At 41.5% G+C, this 24395-nt stretch overlaps 1 protein-coding gene across 5 annotated transcripts in view; it reads right to left on the bottom strand.

Annotated features, from left to right (window-relative positions):
* Window positions 1–23171, bottom strand: part of map7d1a (MAP7 domain containing 1a) — a 48668-nt gene extending 25497 nt beyond the window's left edge. For 3 of the 5 annotated variants that reach the window (XM_037785631.1, XM_037785634.1, XM_037785635.1), the window contains exons 1-3: window positions 22754–23170; window positions 5090–5296; window positions 169–237 (exon numbers count right to left, since the gene is read on the bottom strand). In XM_037785631.1, the coding sequence (XP_037641559.1) occupies window positions 169–237; window positions 5090–5296; window positions 22754–22823 (346 nt within the window). In that variant the 5' untranslated portion in view covers window positions 22824–23170. Of the gene's footprint in view, window positions 1–168; window positions 238–5089; window positions 5297–22753 lie in introns of all 5 variants that reach the window. The other 2 variants (XM_037785632.1, XM_037785633.1) reach the window with 1 other exon arrangement.
* Window positions 23172–24395: the final 1224 nt, after the last annotated feature.

Genomic DNA, 24395 nt, shown 5'->3' with positions numbered 1-24395 from the left:
TACCCTTTCATCCTCTCTGTGCTACATGTGCATGCCATCTGCAGCCAGGAGTCATCCCAGTAGCAACCCAGCTGCAAATGTAAAACAACAACCTCTTTCGCCCCAACACTAGGGGGAGCTCTCTTCCTATGGAAAGGGATTATCCTCCCACCCCTTGTTTCCACTTACCAAGATATTTGGCCTTTTCCTCTCTCCGCTCCTTGGCAAGCTTCTGCCTCTCCCCTGACTTTATGCTGTCTGGGATGGGAATGGAGAAAGGAGAAAACAGGGAGAGGATGTGTTAATAATAGGTGTCATATTGCAAACTCATTATCAATTCCAATCCATTCAGCCCCATCACAATTCAGTCACACAGCATTTATTCAAAAACATTCAGAAATCTTGACATTGCTTTATGTTTCCTTGTAGATGATCAAAACTAACACAATATCATTTGATCTGCAACACAACCTGAGAGGAATTCAATATTTAATATGTGTTGGCATCTAACATCTAAGAGAGTGAGATTCATGACATACTTCCATATAAATGAGCAATTAAAAAGCGTAGTAGCTCAATTAGAGCTAGTTAGTCGAGCTCTCCTTAATTGGAATCATTCCTTGAGGAGGACTTGTGTTATGAAGAGAATATATAATTTAGTCAATTTCCACCGTGCTACACATCCACTATGAGCTGAAAAGAGCATGGTACGTCTTGATATTATTCAGTATTTCTAAAATTGTATTTTGTTAACAAAGCCGTTCAAGTTGAGGACAAAACAAGACATTTGAGAACACCATCTTGGGCTTTGGGAAACTCTGATTGACATTTTTCCCCATTTTCTGACATATTATAGACCAAACTAATCTCCTATACTAACTAATCGATTAATAGAGAAAATAATCAACAAATTAATCAACAATGAAAATAATCATTAGTTGCAGCCCTAGACTTGAGACATGGACTTGACCACTGTGAGACTTCAACCTCTTAAGACTTAAAACTTTTAAACAAAAACATTAAATTCTTGAATTTTTATCTTTTGAAATCCCAGAACAAAATAAAGTACAAGCTGTTAAAAGAACCCATTTCATTAAACTTTTGTTCGAGTAGATCGTTAAATGTTTGAGTGCATATAACACATGGCATTGGTCATATACAGTATAGGTCAATGCAGAGACTATTGCATTACACCACCAAGCCCTGTTAACCTCTGAATTAAAGCAACATGCCCTCTGTGGTGTAGTCATAATGTATGTGGTACCACAATTTGCTTGCAAGTTAGCAGTAATATCTTAAGTTCCAGTGCTCTGTAAATGTACTATTATTTGGACAATATTATGTTTTGTGCCATTGATCATCATAACAGTTGCCTTACCAACCTCCATCAACCCAAAACTGACCTGAGGCAACAATGATGCACCCACCCTCTGATAAACAGAAATATAGTCGTAAATGTTTTCTTCACTGCAGCAAAATCAAGGCTTTTCTTTTACATGTCACCACAAGGATATGCATGCCACAAGACAATGACAGGAAACTGTCAACGTCAACATTTCACCACTGATGCTCAACAAAGGGCCGAAGCTGATGCGTGCTATATTTTCTGGATCAAGAAAAAAAACACAAAGAGCAAATGTTTGGAGAAAAAGAATCGTCATGGAAGCCAATCTTCTCTGAATAAAAGCTGCAGCGTGTGGCAGCCTCACTAAATCTCCTATGTGGGTGTATGTGATATGGTATGACTACAGGGGGGGCACTTACATATATCTCTTCTCTCTCTGTGACATCTCTGATGTCTGCTCACACATAACATTCCTTCCAAATTCCCCAGAGGAACCACTTAGTGGAAAAATATGCCGAGGGGAACAGCAACACGCAAGCAAACACTGAACTCAACTGAGCCGTTTCAAGAATTCAAACTGAATCCTTTCATTATAGCTGGTTCTTCCTCCTGGGGAAAATACTGTCATTCCATTACTGTCAAACAATTAGATTTATCAATTAGTCGATGTGTAGAAAATTTCTCTTCAACTATTTTGATAATCAATTAATCGATAAAGTCATTTTTTAAGCAGAAAGGGCAACAATTCACTGGTTGCAGCTTTTCAAATGTGAATAGTTGCTCTAAACTGAACTATTTGGTTGGTTGAACAAAACAAGACATTTGAAGACGTCACCATGGGCTCTGGTACCTTGTGATGGACATGTTTAGCTTTTTGCTGATATGCTATAGACCAAATTAATCAATTAATTAAGAAAATAATGGATAGATCAATCGATAATGAATATAATCATCAGTTGCAGCCCTATTTACAACACAAATATGATTACAGCAAATGAATGCATGCCTTCTCATTACTGAGCAATAGCTTATTTCATCATACAAAATTGCAGCTGGACAAAATAATCCTGATGTTTTTTATGACAGTGTTTCCCTACATACTGCAGCCCACAAAAATAAATGAGCTTGAAATGTCATCTACCACATCTACCATGTGCAGTGTGCGTATACACACACCAACACATACACATCTGTAGTGTGTGTACTACCACAAATAACTCGTCCACCACTGGCACAGGCTGCAGTCTTGAGCTTTCTTGAGTCTTCATGCTACATCATCCCCCCTCAATCTTCATAGACCAGATGTTCACCATCAAACACAAAGGAACTCATCCTTCAGCAATGTCTAATAGGAGGAGGCGTGAATCACAAACAGGAAAACAATCTGCCATGCAGCCTCCCCTATGAACCACCTCTGACCCACTTTGGTATTTATAGGACTGTGGCCCATGTGCACGGTGTTGGTCGGTGTGATGCGCTCCTGTTTGCAACTCACCACCGCCGTGTTAATCATAACGTTGCATGCACAAAAAACAGACTGGTCCGGAAAATACTGCGAGGTACAATGTTTGGCCTCCAGATTGTGCACACACACACTCAAAATGTCAACTCTGTATTATTCTGTCCGCCTCTAAATTGGAATACAATAAGTGCAGTGCCGGGTATACTGTATAGTGTGACGTGCAACTCTTATTGTGAACTCAATAGACACACATAAGATCCAATAAAGGACGTGTTTACAGATTAGGGCTGTCCTCGACCAAAGAAATTCTTAGTCGACTAACACTACTATGATTTTGTCAACTAATGGATCAGTGGATTTAATCAACAGATCTGTAAAACTGAGTTCCTCCACAAAGAATCACACAAAAGCACCACTTAAATATTTTGTTTACCAAAGATGTGCTCATAACTTTCTTAGAAATTAGTCATTCAGCTGACATGGACTTCTGCAGAAGTCTGATGTTTTCTTGACATCTGGGCCGAAGACAACATACAGGATATGTTAAATAACGCCCATAAAAATAGTGACGTCATTCGAGATAAACTGGAGGAGAAGGGATTCCCAATAGATCAGTGCCAAGTCAAAGTGAAAACACTTCGACAGCAATATTTAAAAGTCTGCAATTCCCTGCATAGAATTGGCAGCTCTCGAGATGAAAGCGATACAGACAGACTCAACCCTTGACACCCCCTACATGAGGAGGCTCTCGTGGACAGAAGCAAATCGCTGCTTTCACTGAAAACATTTGAGATGTCACAAAATACAACTGAGTAGACCATTACCAGAAGCAGCTCCCAACTGAACTGCAAACCTCACCATTTAATTTTACTAATTAAAAGGCCACAGAGTGCTTTTCATCTTCATTATACTCCTCTGGGTGGTGCAAAACCTCACAAGTAATCAGCTTTACAAAACCAGCAGAAAAGGAACTTGGAAGGACAAAAAGGAGAAGTGTGGCTCACTTTTGGGAATCAGCAGACTAAGACTCAACTGCATAATTCTCTAAAATAGACCAGACTGGCAAATAAACAAAAAATATCATATAGGTTTTGATATAACTGATGTGGCTAAGGTCATAAGGCATCCAAACTGGAAGTATTGTTATAGTTTTTGGGAGCAGTTTGGGGCTTTGGGGGGTTTATCCCTGTCACCTCATGCAAAGGGAATAAAGACCATGACCACAGTGAATGGATTAATGGATAAAGAATAAAGGAGAGAGAGAAAAGAGGCTTAGACTCCCAAAACCCTCAAACATGTTCCTTAGAGTTTGCATGTGCTGTTAGCCATTGGCTGCACAGACTTCAAGAGGTGGCACTGTGGAAATGGTGCAGCCGCCAGGTCAAACTAAATGCTCCCTTGGCATCGCTCACTGAAATGGGATTCCTAGTCAGGTTGGCCACCTTTCATTAGGGACCAGTGCATGGCGGTGATCAGAATTAGCCATCCACTTACCAAGAAAGCTCATTTGTCCATATTTCACTGAGCTATTTACTTTACTAATTTAATTCTGCCTAAAATCTCTGAGCCCAAAGCTGAGATGTTCTCACATAGCAGCTTCTGTTCCAACAACTGCAGCAGCTCTATTGGATTTAGCTTCACGTCTGAAAGCATGTGGTCACCATTACTCAGATACTGAAGCATTACCTCGCCTCAAGAGAGCTGACCTAACTCCAGCAGACTGCAGAGGCAATTGCAATGCATTATAAGAGCACTCCATCGTGTCTGACCAAATTTAGCTGCTAAATACGAGACTGGGAGCATTTCTATTGCATCTGCGTGGCTCTCAACATGGCGACGGCTGAGCTGGCGGCCCGCAGCTAACGGTGCTAACAACGCCAACAGTGAAATCAACAGCAACACTGCTAAACAGAGCTAAAAGTGTTAACCTGAGGATTGGTGCTACGCTTCCGCAACAGCGTCGTCGGTCGGGGCAGCGCTATCACCTCTAACTGCCGTATGAGCGCAGTGCAGAGTGGCGGCCATGAGCTAGCCAGTGGGGCACACTCACATGCACTAAAAGGCATGCACGGCCAGCCTAGCTATGTCAACAAAGCACGGAGAAACTCAGATTGCAACACACACAGTGGGCGAGCGACTTCATTCTCTGCTCTGGTAGACATTACTCCTTTATATCTTTACATAGCAAATAGTTGTTTGCTGCTATATTAATGCTCTGAATATTGTATAGAGAACCTTTAACCTTTAAGCAACTGAACTATATACAAGTAAAATAGTACTTTACAGGTGAAGTTTCTTTTTACCTTTACCACTTTTCGACCTGGGGACAGGTGATGCCGGTGACCCAGGTGATCGCTGGATAACGTCAGATTTCGTGGGGGTATTCAGTCTCCGGTCTGCATCTTTCTTCGCTGGAGAATCCATTCTCTCTGTGTTGTCCGTCTTCGGGGGGCTGCTCTCCCCCTCCGGGTCCGGCCTCGTAGGGTTTGCGTTCAGAGCCGAGAGGGGAGCTGGCCGAAGACAAAGAATGAAAACAAGTGAGTGAGGTAAAAGGCAAGACAAGCACAGAGATGGAACTCAACCAGTTGGTCTTCATTCCTTTCACTACTGGGCCTATGAGGTAGTTTAGTGTGGATGACGTTAACTTCCTCAAAAGCTGCAGGTGTCAGGTGTGAGGGGTGGAGTCCATGGCTATGAAGAGAAGACTGTTTTCTTTGAGAAATTGTTCAATTTGATGACTCAAATATCAGCAGTGTAACACCTCCAAAGAAACAATCTAAGCTCCTCTGTTTCTGTACAATGTTTCTTTCAGCTGTCGGGCAACATTATCTGCTGCAGAGATTACACCGTTTGCTCAGAAGCACAACATAATAGGTCTTGTGTCTGCTCCTCGAACTCGACGCCTAATTCCATTTTCTACTGTGCACGACTGATTTATCGACAGACCGGCCTGAGCAAATGGCCAGACTCCCTGGGAGGACTAAACACAGTAATTGCTTTTTGGCATCCTGATGATTCTAATTGAGGTAAAATAAATTGCTTAGGAAAACAGAATCAGAGTGATCATCTTCCCAGAAGTAGACAAAGTTCGTTTTGATGAGAACCACTCGATAGGAGTCAGTTCAGGCCCATGAGTCATCTGTACTGTCTGGGATTTTAAAATTTGTTTGATAAAAGAATAGCTGGGCCGATCTGTTTGGGACAGCGGCTTCACTCGCAGAACCATGACTCACATTTGGCACGCTTCTGAACTTGAATCTCCGACTCAAACATTAGTTTGCCCAGGCTTTGACGGCCAGACAAAGACCCTCATGGGAGGGACTCTTGGCTTTGTCCACTCAGCACTGTACCCCTGCGCTCCCTATGTGGAACCGTGTTGGAGCACAGTTTCTTCTGCATAGTCTCTGAAGGTAAACACTGGGGCAACATGCTGTAAATTATTCAGACTTTGGCTAAAAACAACACAGACAGCAGGGGGCTGTCACACCGAGGCCGTGGACGCACTGAAGATTTACTCTGCAAATGCTGCGCTATTCAACAGTTTGCATAGAAGAGCCCCAAATGAGCAGCGAGACCAACTTAAAAGAGAATTGATTATAGCTTTCTATAGAGTGTGTAACTGTACAGTGTGCCTCTTAAGCCATAAACATCTCTTTCGAAAACAAGCCATAAAACTTTTTTTTTTTTTTTCCAAACACACTGCTCCTTTGAGAATTAAACTTATTAAACCTAAGAAGCACAAAGCTGGACAAAGGTCTGCACAAATAGGCCAAATAAACAGGTCAACTTCTCACTTCTGCAGCTCCAATGCTTAGTAGCATTCAGTGACATATCAGGCTGTGTGGATCAGCTCAGCACATGGAAAGGCTATGTCATCGGTCTGGGAAAGGGGAGGCAGTTACTGATGACCCTGAGCTGGGCAAAACCCGAAGACCTGAGAGACTAGCAGTACGAGTCTATGAAAGAGTTCAGCTGTGCGACAAGACATTGTGTTTCCCCTGTCGAAGCATGCCACTATTAAACAAGCATTTCTCGGGCGGCGATGTGCTCTGACAGAGAGGGGCCATTGTTGTGGTCTCTTCATGGTAACGGGCCAGCGGCCAAAACACTGCAATGCCAGTGAGAGGAGGGGGGGGGAGGAAGGAGGGGGAATGGTAGTGAGATAAACTGAAAGTAGAAGAGGTGTAATTTTGTAACAAAATGCAACTTTGTGAGGAAAAATACTGAGAGCAGGATCCAGTAATGTATTCAGGGATTCAATTTAAATTGTTTACTACAGAAAAAAAAATGCCACATAACAACACAGCACCCGGGGCTTTGCAACCAACTTCATTTAAACCTGATTAAATCCAGTAAAACTGCCTGCTCTTGGCTTTTCCTCCTCCGTTCATCTATGTTACTGTACTGAGGGTAAATCCTTACACAGAAAAATCTATACAACATTTTTTGCAAACAAACAACCCCAGGCATGTGACTGTTCAGGTGATGACTGACTCATACAACCCTGTTACCTTACGAATCCCTAAGGGCAGATATGACAACTACAAAAGGTGATAGGAGCAAGTGCAGTTCTGACGGACGGGTATTGTGTTGCCTCACATCCTGTGAAAGTTACCCCCGTACAACCTGAGAACTGGAGTCACAAAGAATTGGCTGTGTGACAGCGCTGTGGGCGGCCGGTGAGACAATCACTGGGATCTATACAGTCAATGATGGAGAGAATGAGAATGTAACATACTCTGGTATGTTGGTGGCACTGACAATGAATACCAATGAAACCTGAAGCTCTCTGGAGGAAAATGGGATGGGAGCTGAGGGAGAGGATCGCTGCTGCGTAGCAAGGGAGTGAAACAAGGGCTGATTGATGCAGCGCTCTGACCGTCTGGGCTACGAGACCACGGGGAGAACAGAGTGTACGATAGATGACCGAAAGTTAACGGGGAAAAACATCTTAAACGTTCTAACTTTTGCTGCATTGATTAATCTGATTAGCAATTTGAAGAAGTCATATTGGGCTCTGGAAACATAATACAGTCCAAGACCTTAAAGAAAATGTAATCTACTATGATAAAAAAAAAACAGCAAATCACCTTTTAAAGGCTGGATCCTGTAAATATTTGGCCTTTTTGCTTGATAAATGACTTAAATCTGCTGTACCTAATCAACTGGGAATTATATATTTTGTATTTTTAAAGAGAGAGAGAGAGAGAGAGAGAACGTGCGTGTTTGTGACAGATAGCAAGTGAAGTAAACAGTAATGTTATAGCTGTGAACGTAGCAGTGCAGTGTGTGCAGATAAGACTGTCAAAGAATAAATGACACAACTCTCAGGCCAAGTTCCTGTGTCGTGCTTGTCCCCTGCAGATTAAACTGAAGGAGTTAGCCCTGAAGTTAGCGACAACAACGGCTGAGGCTTGCTCGCTTAAGGTGGGCTGACCTTTACACGCTATGGACCAGCTACTCTCATCTCAGTGACAAGCCGCTCCTCTGAGTTTCGCTCAGCAACCCCCCCGCCAACACTTGGCCGCCGTCCCGAAAAGTAATTGAATATCAAAATAGCTGGTGCTTGATTTTATTTCGATTCAAATAATAAACTGACTAATCATTTCAGAAGTAGTGACAACTGCAATTAATACTTGAAGCTACCCAAATTTGACCACAAGTGGCGCTATGGAGGAGTGTTTTTTACAGGCACCAACAAAAGGTAGTGAAGAAGACAACTGCAAGCCAGCAAACATAGGCGTAAACAAAGCACAATTTGAAATATATAAAAACTGTTTTGAAAATGTTTTCTGGGAGAGGAAATACATTCAACACATTTGTCAGGCCTTTAAGATACACACAATGCATTTTGATGAAGAACACTGAATGTAACTGCCTAGGTCTCCCTCGGATAAGGGCTTCTATCTCAAGGGATTTCCTGGTTAAATAAAGTTTAAAAAAATAATAATAAAGTAAACATAAGTTTGTTAACAAACCTCCACAGGTTTAACATGAAAAGAACAAAGAAGTCTGCTAAATGTAATGGCTCCGAATCAGGGACTGGGCTGACATAGTGATGGGTACAAGTGTATTTGGAAACTGTCTACACAGTGACCCCTTACAGCAAACAAGATTGGGACATACGGTATGCAGCGGGGCTTTGACGAGAATGCTTAAGTAATATTTGCACAGATGTACTGAATGCACAAAATGACAAAATCTGTTCAGCAATCCATGAACTCTGTGTCCTGGATGTTGTCACGGACAAAAAAAATGACTTGAGCCAAGCTAATAAAATTACCCAGTTTTTATGTAACACAGCGGTCTCATGCGGTGTGTTTATGCATGAAATAATCATAGCAGAAACAGGAATATCAGCCTAATTCTATTACTATATTTAGAAAACCCCATACAGCAGAGGGGGTCTATCAGTGGTAGAACACTTGTATCATCTGAGTAACTGCCTCCTTAGCATATTTACACTCCAGCGTCCCAGAGGCACTGCACCCAGGGGGGAGGACTCCAGCCAAAAGCCATTAGACCACCCTCTGGTGACATCACTTACATTATTCATATTAATAAAAATCAATGCACGCTGACTTCCTCTAAGACGCTCGAGTCAAGCCTGAACATGGAAAAACACTTTGGTGGAGGTTATTGTTGGAAGGCGAGGGAGAAAAATAGACAGGACAAACATTTGGTCAGTGTGTGAAGAAAAGCTTGATAACATCTCAGGCATGTTGAAGGTTTTGGTTTGCACCATCAGTCCTTCTTTAAAATCCTGAAAAGCTACATTTTAAAATATGCTTCTTATTATATGCAATGGGGTCCAACATGTTTCTTTCACATCCAAGATTTCTGCATTTGTAGACACAAAAATCAGAAGAGAACTCCAAGGCACTCTCTTTTTAAATAATTAAAATGCCTTTATTGTAATGGCTATTTATGGTATCCAGCTATTTGAGTCAGTATTGGCCCAATATCTGACATCGGTGCATCCCTAGAGAAGACATGATATTCCAAAAGCCTTTTTAAGTATTACTGCCACTATAATTTGCATATTATTTATATTATTAGCATAATCTCTTACTAATCTGGTGGTAGTAAGTAAATCAATCTTTAGAGCATCTAAAAGCAGTTATGTCATTGCATGGTTGCTTTTGTCTTATCCTCCTACTGAATATCAAATGGGTATTCGACAGATATGAGACTCTACAAAGTGGGTCAGAGGAGGTTCAGGAATCTTCAGCATGCTGTGCGTGATCATTGGTGGAACATCACACCGTCACCTTGCACCACGGCTCAGTTGGCCACATAATGTCTCACTATGGGGCCTCCCTAGCGTCAAACAAAGCCTGAGGCACTCAGCTGAGCCCATTTACATGCAAAAGTGATACAATGGAATGAGATATCTGTAAAAGTCAGCAGAAATAGTAAAAGGAACCCCCTTCCGAAGTGAGTGTATGCACGCATGCATGAGCACAGTGTGCGGGCAGAATGGCAGGTTGAGAATCAGCAGGTAATTAGCACACACTCTGTGCCATTTCCCAGTTAGAGGAAAAGGAGTTAGGTTGGAAATATAAGTATGTGCAATTTCAAATGTTGGTGTGGAAAAATGTAGCACAGAGGCTCTGCAAAGCTCAGTCATTGTACTTTCACTCCCAAAGTGCAAACCACAAAGGGATTTAGTGCTTTACAGTTCGGCTGATGACATTGTGAGTAAAGAGCCACGTTAAAACTGGGACAGCTGGTAATTCTGACACACAAAATGTGATTTAGCAGAAATCCAATTTCACAGCATATTATTTTGTTAGAGCAGGTTATAAATACCCCTCACTGCTGCTGCCCCAGTGCCACTTAAATAGACTTAGTCACCTCCAAAACTGCAGGGCACAAGAAGAAGAAGAGCCTTTCCAGTTTAATTATCACAGTATTTATGTCCAGGCAATAAGAATTCCATATGGAAGCAGAGGCACAAGAGTCCTTGGGATAACATGTTCCCACATTATAATGAAAGCAAATATATTGACACAGCTATACAGGCTGTAGGATCTGAAAGGCAACTGTACCAAGCAGAGGGTTCAGACAATAAACCAACCACACTGCTATTTTTCTACCTGTTCATCAACCTCACATGATGTGACCCGTGAATCAGGGTAAGAAAAACGTGTGTCTGCCAAGGCACAGAAAAACACATGACTCACTGTATGACAGACTCAGCAAACTATGACAGCACATTCTTATGACAGTGTTTGCTCATTAACAGCTTTGGGAGGATACTTTCGGTTGAGAGGAGCTCTAAAAAAGCAATAGCAATGTGAAACTGCTTGGCACAAAAACAAGCGGACATTCTCAGTGTGAAGTGAATACAAAGTACTGGTAAGCTTTAAAATGATTACAAGATAGTGAGTGACCGGTCATAATGAATGCAACTCACAGCTGCTGCTCTTTCCCACTGCAACATCCAGAGCACTGGCAATGTCTCGCCAAGATACAGTGCAGAGTAAAAATATAGGGCAAGACATAGAATATTTATGAAGCTAAGATCTTCACTCTTAAGCACAACCTTCTCTGTCTCCTGCCAAGCAGATAAAACGAGGCGAGGAGGTGAACTCAACGCCCTGTCAGACCACCAACAGGAATAACTAAAGGTTTATAATAGGGCTGTCAATCGATACAAATATTCAATCGCAATTAATCAAACATTTTTTATCTGTCCAAAATGTAACTTAAAAGGGAGATGTGTCAAGTATTTAATTACAACATGGGAGTGGGCAAATATGCTTGCTTTATGCAAATGTATATATCTATTTATTATTGGAAATCAAGTAACAACACAAAAAAATTACAAATATTATCTAGAAACCCTCACAGGTACTGCATTTAGCATATAAAGTATGCCCAAATCATAACATGGCAAACTCAAGCCCAACAGGCAACAACAGCTGTCAGCTGTTGACTATGACTTGCCCCAAACTGTGTGTGATTATCATAAAATGGGAATGTCTGTGAAAGGGAGACTCGTGGATACCCATAGAGCCATTGTCATCCACATATCTTGAGGTCTCTTTGGGCTTGTATCTTGAGGCTCTTAGAAAATGGTCATGCCAGTTTTTCCTCACTAAACTTTTGTCTAAGTTTGGAGCGTTATTGAGCCTCCTCCTCAACAAGCTAGTATGACATGGTTGGTACCAATGGCTTCTTTAGGTTTTTCTATTTTCATATGATACCAGTGTCTTCACTCTAACTTTAAAACTGAGCCCGCTACAACCTAAAAATCGCATGTTGCGTTAATGCGTTCAAGAAATTAGTGGCATTCAAACACATTTGCGTTAACTTGTTATTCTCATGTTAACTTTGACAGTCCTAGTTTATAATATAATGACACAGAATAGTTCTGCAAAATCTAAATAAGTCTAATCTTGCAAAAAGTTCTTGGTAAACAGGGTGGAAATGCAGCACATTCTCTAGAAAAATGGAAATGAGGCAAACAAGAGGCGAGGAAACAGTACTGAGACCCGGAGTGTGGAATCAAAAGACTGGAAAGGGAAAAGGGCGGCAACCCCGTAAAAAGAAAAGAGGAACTCGGGGAAACACACAGAGAATGGATCTGCATCTCATTTGGGATGGGCCAGAGGACTAATGAACTACCTCATCGCTAACCCGTCACCCCCTCACCCTGTTGTGTCCCTCCTGCACCCAATAGGGTGATGTAAGAGGGCAAGGGGGCCCAGACACACAGGAAGCGCAGTGTAAACAACAAGCACTGACTCCGGGCCAAACCAGGCCCTGCGTGTGTGTGTTTAGAGACCAAAGTTTTCATTAGATGTGCTTACAACTGAGGACTGGAACGGAGATAAACATCATTACATTCTGCACACAAACGGGCCTTTAACAACACCAGGCTACTTTTAACTATAGGCTGCAATTAGTGATATTTTTAATGATCGATTATTCTAATGATTATGTTTAAAATTCATATTTTAGTGTACAAAATGTAAAAAAAAAAGAAAAGTAAAACAATGCCCATCAAACATTAGACTGATCAACAGTCTAATACCCTAAGATATTAAATTAACAATGATATGAAAAAGGGAACAGTGGGAAATCCTCACATTTGCGGAGGCTGATACCAAAGAATGTTTGGTATTTTTGCCTGATGAACAACTCAATAATAATATCGAAGATTTTAATTTAAGTAAATGTCTGTTAAGTCACTATCTATCGCTGAATGAGGTAACACAATGGTGATTGAGCCTATGGCCCACCGACTGAAAGTACTGCAATATTCAAATATTTGTAGCATTATGAACTGGGTGTCCGTGGCGACATTCTCGGAAAAAAATGCTGTAATAAGTTACTGCTAATGCAAACCGAACATTTCCTACTTCACATTAAAAGCATTTAACTTGCGAGACACAAGTTGACTTTTATTATGTAGTAGTCACAGGAAATGCGATGTGTTGGTCAGTGAGTTTGACAAAAATGTGTCTACAAAACAAGACAACTGTCATTTTCTGCATTGTTTGACTGCGGATTAGTCTGAAATATTGCAAGGACTGATGGGAAAAAGAAGGAGCGGACACAGTGAGCTGTTGGATGAAGAGCTGCAGGCGACAGATGGCACATCTACAACTTCTCAGCGAGGTAACCAACCACTTTCCCTTTTGCTGTTCGCAGACTCATGCCGTGTGCAGCATAAAATCAGATCACGGTTGTTCACAAAAAGGACAATTATTTCCTTATTATAACAACAACTGTATGTTTTGCTGTCCCCAGTATTCTGGGACCTGTAATGTTAAACCAGAATTTGCTGTTACCATCAGTAGGGTGTCGCCAAATCAACCAGAACTGAAATCTTACGGCTTGCCACTTTGAATGTTTAATCTCTAATCAAAATGCTTGATTGATTTTATGTTGACTGTGGTCATAATACAACTGAGAAAGCACAGACTGCAACTAACAACTACTTTCATTTTCAATCTATCTGTCTACTTATTTAGTTGATTGATCAATAATCATTTAAGATTAAGACTTAAGATGACATCTTCAAACATCTTTTTTTATTCAACAGTCCAAAACCCGAAAGTATTTCAGTTAACTATCACATAAACATCAAATGCTAACAACTGGGAAGCTGGAACTAGGGAATGTTTGGCACTGTTGCCTGGAAAAAATGAGTTGAACAACTATTAATTTATCAAAATAGCTGCAGATTAATGTTCAAATGTAATCAATTCAGCTGTAGACTGAATTAATTAAGAACGGGTCAAAGATATCTGCCCACTCATCAGGCTACAGCTGATGTCTGCCTCATAATGTCTGAAGTGGTTCTGCATACCAACCAACACAGTTGAAGACACTTAAAAGGACTGCATTCCTTCGCTGCATGCCGATCAGCCAGTGAATACTGATGTCTCTGTCAGTAACTACAACAGCTTTCATCCCATCACCTGGCCCAGACTGAGAACAACGCCTGGCATTCAGCTGCTGCTGCTGCTGCTGCTGCTGCTGCTGCTGCTCTCTCCTTCGCCGGCGTATGCGCCGAACCCACCGCGCTGATGAAAGGCTCCGCTTATCTGACCTAGCAGCAGCTCCCTGGAGACCCTGCATCTGCTGCTGCTACCAACATGCTCCAACATAAATGGATAAGTAACCTAGACAGCCTGACCAGTGGTGGGGGAGAATGTCAAGAACCGCCAAACTCGAGCCTTTCCTTTCTCAATGACATCAGAGGACGAGGAGGGATGTCTGGGCCGCACAAGCTGCCATTCATAACTGGAAGCGGTGTGTCGGCATGCCAGCCAGTCGCTCCTGGCAACCTGCTCCACGTCCCTTTTGGGGGTTGGGAAGTGACAGTGTGATCTAATTCTCACTGGTCTCAATGGTGGCGTTTTCTGGTCCCCTGTCACCAATGGACCAATTTTAGTCAGAACAGGATGTAAACCATTTGAACTAGTTTTGGAAGAGTTTAATCTTTTGCAATTTAGTTTGCCCCCCAAAACATGTCAAAATCCTATAGACAGAACAATGCTTCACAGACACTTCAAGAGCAACATTGTCAGAATTTATAATTAATGTCCAATGGGAAGCTGAAATATTCAGATTAGGTTAATACATAGTAGGGGTGTGAATCACTAGAGGCCCTACGATACGATATTATCACGATACTTCCGTCACAATACGATCTTATTGCAATTTCAAACATTTTGCGATATGCTGATATTGCGATATGATACGCTGCGATTTTCTTACCTTTTTTCAACTGCAACTTATGCAGTTTCTCAACATCTGTTTTATCTACTAGGATACAGTTTTCACTCTGTTCATCTCAGAGTTTTCATTCACATATCTTGAGGTGAGAGGTCAAGGGACCCCTTTGAAAATGGCCATGCCAGCTTTTCCTCGCCAAAACTTAGCATACATTTGAAGCGTTATTTAGCGTTCTAACATAACATGGTTGGTACCAATCCATTCCTTAGGTTTTCTAGTTTCATATGATACCAGTACTTCAAGTGAAGTACAATACTTCACTCTAGCTTTAAGACTGAGTCCGCTACAACCTGTGAAAAACAGAACACCAGCCGAGCCCGCTGACAGGTCGTCGGATTGTTAAGAGGTTAATGGTTTATAATAACATACAGCATAATAAAAGATCTATACTTGACCTCAGTGTATCCATACAATATTGACACACAAAATACCGCGATACTATGCTGTATCTATTTTTTTCCCCCACCCTTAACACATACAATGGGTTTCATTGGCCTGTGGTAAGCCACTTAAGCGCTCACAAAGTTTTGTCTGAGTGGTCATCAATGCCCCTGCAAATATCTCAGGTATCTGTAATACCCTGTAAGAATTTTCCATCTGTGTGACAGTCTAATTTCCCTTTTTGTGCAGAACTACAGAACTTAACATTATGTTGCAAATATCATGACCAATGAGCCGGTGCAAGTGGAGTGGGGAGTTTGGAACAACCCTTCTCTGCATCATGAATCACAGGTAATATAACTGGTGAAATGTTTGAAAGAGCTTTGTCTGTATGTGTGTGTGTGTGTGTGTGTGTGTGTGTGTGTGTGTGTGCGTGTGCGTGTGCGTGTGCGTGTGCGTGTGCGTGTGCGTGTCCTTGAGGTGGTGGCTTACAGAGCCGTTGTTTGTCGTTTTGTTCCAATATGGTTATTTTCACAGACATTACCTAAAGCAAAAATCAGGCCCAGGCAATAATCTTGTGCCTGTTCAACATACAATTAAACCCAACACTTATCATTAACTGGATTTTTGTCTCCCCACACACAAAAGCTGAGAACCTTTCTGCTGGCAACAGGGTCCAATCATGTGTTTCATAATCACAGGTAACTATCACGATGCCAAATGTTCACTCCTACTCCCTCGGCGACGAGGTTCAAATACATCAACAAAAACCTGATACTGCAACAATCTTAATATTTTACACCTGCCAAGGAATGTGTAGAGAGATCAAGATGTGTCTACAGTGTAAGAAGCGTGCCCTTTAGCTGAACGGCGACTGGTCTAATATTAGCAGATAGGTCTGGTGACTGGAACTTTCAGACGACCAAAGAGCAGAGCAGCCCGTCTGGGATATTTTCAGACTTGGTGGAGGTGGAAGGAACAAGCGACACAGTCCAAATCAAGACTTCCCTCCGCTTGTCCTTCCTCTAGTGTCCCAGGGAGATGGGCTGTGCAGCTGACTGATAATAAATTTAGGCCACATCACTGCCTCATCATCGGCCTTCTTTCTGTATGTCACAGTCGCAACTAAAAGACAGAATGGGGTTGGGAAAAGCAGATGCCTTCCAAATAGCACATGTGTAAGAATGGCATGTTTCTTTGGCATTCAGTCACTTTCTTGTTACCCAGCTGCTGCAGCTGTGCAGCATCTTGGACCAGAGGCCTAGATTCTAGCCTGTTAATTTTTGTCTTGTTGTCTTAAACTATTTTTTATTGCACAGTTTTAATGGATTACGTAAAGCACTTTCATTTGCCTTTGTGCACTGAGTGTGCTAAATAAGCTTGTTTTGCCTCTCCATGGTCTAATAATTTGAACAACCCTCTGCATCGTAGTTTTTTCTGGTTTCATTATGCTCCTGGTGCAATAACTTTATTGGTCTGTGTCTTTGAAGCAATCTGCCCATTTTAATTACTGAAGGAATAGTTTGTCATTTAGGAAATAATATGCTTATTCACTTGCTTGCTGGGAGTTTAGATGAGAAGCCAGTTAGCTTAGCTTGGCTCTGTCTAAAGGTAACAAAGTCTGCCAACCGGCACCTGGAACGCTCACTAACCTTTTATCTCATATCCATATAAAAAGAGAAGTGTCCCAAAATATCCCACAATCCTTTTAATCACCCTTTTGCAGTTTTACCTAACTGGGGAGCTAATATGTTTTGCACCAAACTATTCTCCTGCATACTATAAAGCCTCTTTCCCCCTGGACAAAAAACCCATTAACACCCACTAACATCTGGCTTTTGTCTTTAGTGGGAAAGGTCACAATTGGCATTCATTCCTGGGACAAATGACTGTGCAGTTGTCACAAGTATGTATCAGCACCAGCTCTGATTGGCAGTGATGGAAACATGACAAGTGGGTGGACAAGCTAATTTTCGCACCTTTTCCGGCACAATGCTATGATGCACGTTGAAGTTTTGGACGTCGACGTGTAAATAGAGAGGAACAACATGCAACGACTATTTTGTGTGTATCGTGCAAGATGCGACACTGGCAAGACAGCAAGGTGAGAAAGAAGTAACCACCGTAACATTTGCCACACTGCTTTCTACTGTTTACTGTTTCTTGCTTTCCGGAGCGTTTTTGACGTCGAACATGACACCCCAGAAGAAAAACAAAAAGGAATACTCGTCTACTGGCAAAGGGAAAGGAGTCTATCGCCTATTTTTAGTGGGTTTTCCCGTATTTAAAAACCCTGCATATATGTGCTAATTTCAGTAGAAAAAGGGTATAACTTTCTTAACACAACTACTAATCGCCAAATAATTCTGCGCTCTGCTACCAGCCTGAAGTCCTTCAGTTCAAAGTAATCACAGGTGGTCCTTGACAAGTCATAGCTCTCTGAATGATCAACTGTATTATATATCAAATGGTCTTGGTGTAGGGAAAAGACCAAAGGAGCTGAAGAGGTGAAGAAAGGTCATACATCATAGAGTAAACCTTCAAACGCATTCTCTAAAAGCCAGACACGTTCTTGGGGCAAAATGTGATGTTACAAGTGTCTTTGGCCCATTTTAGAGGCTAATACTAAACTGTAGCCTCCAGTTATTTTAAGTGTGACTAATAACACGTGTAATGGGGTTGTGGAAAGTGAGTGAATGACTATGTTCATCATCACAATGCATAATGCACAAGGCATAGAAAACAGGAGCTTGTAGCAATTCATTGTCATTTATCAGCATTTGAGTGACGGCATCCAGAATGTACAATTGGACTAATTATTTACAGGGCGAGACCACACATACATTCTTTGTTGTACTTGAGCTACCATGTGGTTTTAGTTGGTTAGGGGTGGTTGAAGGGTAGGAGAGTTCAACTCAAATCCTACCTTAATCCATGTTTTCTTAGTAAACACTCATGTTTTTTTCTTAATACAGATCCAAAATTAAAGGACCCCACACACTTAATTTCAGCAGGTTGTGTCTGTCATTCACGTTCACAAAAAACAAACATGAACTGTGCCTGCATGCACGTATTGACCGCTTTCAGTAGCCATTTCCTGGTAGAACACTGCAGAGGCTGAGAGTTTGCACACTTTGAGTGCTGGTTAATGGGAAGGCTTTCGACATTATTTGCCTGCCCAGAGTGCTGGGTTAGAGATCTACCTCTGTATTACCTCATGAGAGGTCAGTGTCTGGGCAGTGTGATTTACAACATCTGGGTGCAACAGAGTGGACCGGCACTGACGTAATGCCTCCTCTATGTGGGGAGTTGAACTCTGGAGAAGGCAATTTAATGAGTTTGTTTCACCTTTTTCACATTACAGCATGTCTTGTCTTCTTCTGGTCTTTGTCTGTCTTCACTTTATAGCTTTAGTCTTGTCTCGGTTGGAATCTTATTTCTTGGGACTGGACTATTGGGCACTAACAGGAAAGCAGGATTCTGACTTAAGGAATTCTATTGTTATACCTAAACACAAACACATACTGTACGTACAAAAGATGGAAAATATAGGGATAACTATTTGGACAGTGACGTGATTTTTTGGCTCCATACTCCAAGATATTGGATTTGAAAAGAAACAGTGACTATGCAGTTTAAGTGCCAACTTTCAGCTTGAAACTGAAGGGGTTTACATTCATACTGAGTGAATGTGTGATTGGCTCACTACTGCAGCAACTACAAGTGCGGTGTATTTGATGGAGTTCCAAATGTTGGAAAGTATGTGGCGTCTGATTAAAATAAATGCGGTGGCGGTGGCATTTTACGCAATTGAATGCTTTCATTCACATGAAGGGTATTGAATTAAGTACTCTACTGGTATTGGTATCACTTTAAGAGTACTGGTATTGGTATTGTCATTTTTTAAACTATACCTAACCCTAGTGAACAATATAGGAATTGAAGTCCCATCACTGTCATGCTGATCTGTTCAAAATGTAGGGGTTATGTCTAAAAAAAAAAAAAAAAAGAATATGATGAACACCCTCAAACACTCTTAAAGCTGCAACTCATCTCTTGAACCCCAGTCGGTGTTTCATTTTAAATCTAATGAGCTAGAGTACAGCGGTGCCAAAACAACTGAAAATGTGTCACTGTCTAAAAACCGCACTGTAGTTAAAGCAGACCTCAACGCCACAGTGCTGGCATGACTTCAGTCAGATCTTTGCGACTCAGATGTTCCTGTTCTTTTCCCTTCTCTCTTCAAACTTCATAGGGACGAGGCCAAGTCCCTTCTATAAAATGTGCTGAGTATGGGCTTTGAACATATCTGAACTTGTACTGGGAAGCTCCCAGTCCCTTCCACCAATAACACTGCCTGAAGTAGCTTTAGAGGAATAATCAATTAATGTAAACACCAAAAGAAAAGTTCTGTCTTGTGAAAGGGTGTGGTAATGTATGATGATTCTCAGTTTTGCTACTTTAATCCTTTTAGCCATGCATGCCTGGAAAAAGCCATTTGATTGACAAAGTAATCTGTGATTGCAGCTACATACTCTGAATTAAATGGGATTATGCAGGAGGGAGCCCACACATAGGTTGGTCCCCTTTATGTGCACCAAATATGAATGAGATTAAAAAACAGCAGGATAAACGTAATGTGCCATTATTTCCTCCCTCTGATACAGAATTATTCATTTAATTTCACTGCAAAAATGACATGAAGTTTAATTTTTTCTGGGTTCAAAAATTATGGTATCGTATTGGTGCATAGACTGGCCTACTCGCTGATACCAGCGATCACAACTTTTGGGCAGCATCGGACGCATTTCCTATACTGGTATCGGTATCAGAACAACTCTAATCTTAGTCGACTAAGACCAAAACAACTGATTAGTCGACTAATCGACTAAGAGGGGGCAGCCTTAGTGGTTTCACATGTTGCTAAGAGTCAAATATATCTCCTGCAGAGCACGAAAACATCTCATTATAACACACACTTCACCATCGCATTGCTCACAATTAATCCTGCGCAAAAACAATGTGGGTTCCTGCTGTTATCAGGCTCCGTTTATTAGTAGCTGTGAATCTAGGAGGACCCATGGGATTCTGCCCACTGCTAATTTACAAAGACAATAACGCAGCTCTCTCTCCAAAAATGGGACACGGTCGCACGTATCCCCCTCCTGATTACATAACAACTCCTGCAGCTGAAGATGTGTAGCTGGCTGATCCTGTTCATTACAGCACGGACTTGACAGCCAAAGCTGGTAGATTCTCCCATATTACACGATAGACTAGGACTTACACTACGATCCCTGTCAGATTGCTGAGGCTCTCTATCTTCAGTATGACTGCAGTGAAGCTTTGCTTAAAACAAAGTTTGCATAACGGCTCATTAACAATTTAAAGCATCGCCTCAGTCTCTTCCACATCATACATCCTGCTCCTCCTGTAAGAATTTCAGATATGAGAGGTGTAATTCCCCTATGGGGTGTCGGTGACTTTGCTACAAAAGGCAAATCTTAAAAAGGAAAATAAAAGTTTCCATTCATCTCAGCTTGTCACAGCTTAGCTGCTCAGGTACGGAGATTAGAGGGGACGACCGTACAGAGTCGTCTGTCAGAGAGTGGCAGAATGGAGAGCACAAGGAGAAGAAAGCCTGCATAAAGAAAAGAGGGATTAGAAGATCCTCTCCATAAATCCTGACAGCAGATTTTCACAATGCCGGGCCAGGCTTTCAACAGCTCCAGTCCAAGGGCTGGTTTTCAAGATCTAGTGAGCTTTCTTTAGTGCCTGAATTTCAACCGAAGGAGAAAACTTTTCCAATTGTCCTACGGCTTCCAGATGCTATCTTGAACAAGGATGTTGTACAAGGGCGACACACATTCTTGAGAGCCGATGTGGCAAGAAAACATGTCTTTTATCAGAGATTTTTAGTGATGACGTACTCTTCCTTCCCCTTTGTCAGAGAGCGTCGTGTCCTAGTATCATAAAAGGTAAAATCTTCCTCAAGAGCTACATGAAATTTATTCAGAATGTATCCTTATCTGATACAGCTGTGCATATGGGGAAAAACACACGATCACAGCAGGAGACAAATGTTGCTATTTGAGAGCTTTGAATTATGCGTGAGGAGTGTTGGAGCTCTGATGACTTATTAGAGAAAGAAAAACAACTTTTGATCATTCTCAGTAAGCATGGGAAGCGTAACGTTCTCGCTGACACACTGTACATACATCAAATGAAACAAGACGCTTGATGTCAGTGCTTCTGCCAATGATGTCAGCCCCACCCAGCTTTATAGCCATATATACATTATGTTATTCAGAACATGGCTGTTTAAGGAGTCGACTGGTCAAGATTCCCACGAAAAGGGTGGACCACATCTCTCCTCCTGCTTGACGCAGAGCCAAAACAAGCCAACCTCCCTCCATGAAGCCCTCTGTTAGCAGGAAGGAAGTTTTTCTGTTGTCAGAAAGAGGAGGAGGAGGTCACATTGTGTGTCCCCTATTTCCAGAAGCAGGCAACATGTCAATACACAATGGGATTCAAACTTTGAACCAATGCTGGATGTCTTGCAAAGAACAACGTCACATTGGCAGGGAATTGAGACATTTGTCCTTGCTGAGTGGAGCTGCAGACATGACATTGGACTTAAAACTGCATGATCACAGGATTTGTAATTGCACCATATAAAGCAGTAACTAGGCAGCACTCTTTATCATGCACTTTGTTCCCTGAGCTGAGCCTCTCGTTGAAATTGTCTTGGTGAGTTTGTTGGTGGTGCATCTCTGCACCAGCAGAAATGGCTGCACCTGTGCATACAGGCAGCAACTGCATTTTGGAAAACGTCCTCTGATAGAGCAGCAGCAAAAAGAGGAGATAGGAAGAGGATGCCCATGACTGCATCATGTTAGTAGTGAGCTAAACATAACATACAGAGGGGGATGGGGTGCTTACTAGTCAGAATACCTCATCTAGCAGCAAATTGTGTTGTTATAATAACCCTGATGACTGTGCAAAAGAAATGGCAACATCTTTTTTTTAAGAGATCAGCAGTGAGCTTATAATCATACCTCATCAAAAAATGCATACTGGCCATTTCATCTCTTAATATCACTCAGTTTAAAATCTAGATTGAGGTTTAAGTGTTAAGCTTTGTGGACAACAACAACAATGTTGCATTATGATTCGTCTGGATCCGCACCTCCTAATGGATTATAATCCACCACACTCTCTATAACCTTTACTGCAACAATGTCTCTCAACCTGTAACAAATGAGCCAGGTCTTAAAATAAGACACATTCAACTACAAGGTAAGACAGTGGGAGAAAAAAAAAAGACTTACATGTTGATCCTGGGAGAGTATTTTCCTCCATTTCGGCGGCAATAGCGTCGCTTTCTGCCCTTTTGTTCATTCAAACATGCGAGTTTTTGTCGGCTCTTCCTCTCATTCCTCAGGCAGAATGAAAGGGGGGGAAACTTGGTGGAGTCACTCACAGTTTGCACCCCGATGTGTCCTGAACCTGAACGCACCGCAGCAAGGAAAACCCTCCTGGAGAAGCGTCCGGATAGAGCAGAGAAACAGGACAGAAAACACACAAAACCCAGCCAGTAACCAGCCTGTTGATGGAGGCTCCTCCTGAGAGAAGTTACAGAAAAATATGTATTTGGGAAAGCAGGAGGAGGAGTGCTGGAAGGAAGTTTCTCCGACACACCACAGCTGATGCTCTCTGCTAGTGAGTGGGTTTCTCACTGGCGTCCGGATCGAGCCATACCATTACCAAGAGGAGGGGTGTGTGGTTGCTACCTATAGTATTTATCATTAAATACTATAGGTAGATTTGACTTTATGGGAGACAGATACTGTAACTGCTATTGGTGTTAATACGTCTATATTAAAATATTAATTAAACAGTAGGGATAAACACTATTTTTTATGTGAAGTAAATTAGTTGTCCCCCCTTCTGTTCTGCTTTGGTTCCTCCACCCACAAAACTACTCTCACAGCCAGTTCACAGTTCACACTCAATATAAATCTTTCCCTTGGAAAACATGCCTTGCTATATTGTCTGCAGTGTTTTGTCATTGCCTAGCTGCTTAAAGTACTCTTCAACATCTAATTAAGATGAGTAGTAAAGTCCATCAATATGACAAAATGAAATAACATGAGATTGCTGTATCCTTTCACTGCAGTGCAGTCAATAAAATACACCAGCATACCATGATTTTGCTTATTTTTGTTGGGGGGAAAATAATGTAATAAAAACATTTAATTTGCTCTGCATAATTCCTGTGCATTTTTTTTTTTGTATTTCAAATCACTATACATTTATGTTCATCCAACTGGACGTCCAAATCCATGTGGGGTATATCAGCAGGACAAAGCAGCATAAAAAGGAAAGGAAGAAGTAGTCCACACAGTGGATATTGCCACCTCCCAAAACATTTTGATGCAATAGTTCAGCCTCTAAAACAGGCTTCAGGTTTTGCTTCAAAAAGTTTTTGGGAGCATGTTATATTCAGTGTGCAGACGACCTCTCCTTTTCCTTTACATAGATACAGAAACCAGAAAACATCACTCTTTTTTTAGGTCATTTAATGACAATCCTTCTGAATCATTTTGAAAGAAACACAGTGTTTTCCTGCTTGTACAAAAGTGATCTGGAAAAGCGGATGCACTATGTCAAGAGAAGAATTACTAAAGGTACCCTCATTTTAAGGGTGTATGTCAGCATGCTTTCAGATTAAGTGAGAGCAGCTTTCTCACTGTTTACAACTGAGACTCAACCATATTGTTATGGATTTGTACATGTATGTAATTTCAGTGTAAAGAGAACACTAGCTTTTCCTGTCAGCCAGGTTTTTGTTTTGGATGATGGATGTTTGGATGTGTAAAACAAGTTACTCCACCCAAGATAGAGCTACCTGTAGAGTCATATATTTAGATTTTTTGACAACACAACCCAGTTCAAAACATAAGGATCTTT

Source organism: Sebastes umbrosus, chromosome 11, assembly GCF_015220745.1.
Source record: "Sebastes umbrosus isolate fSebUmb1 chromosome 11, fSebUmb1.pri, whole genome shotgun sequence".
Lineage (NCBI taxonomy): Eukaryota > Metazoa > Chordata > Actinopteri > Perciformes > Sebastidae > Sebastes > Sebastes umbrosus.
The sequence above is the reverse complement of the archived record's forward strand: the minus strand, read 5'-3'. Positions and strand labels throughout refer to the sequence as shown.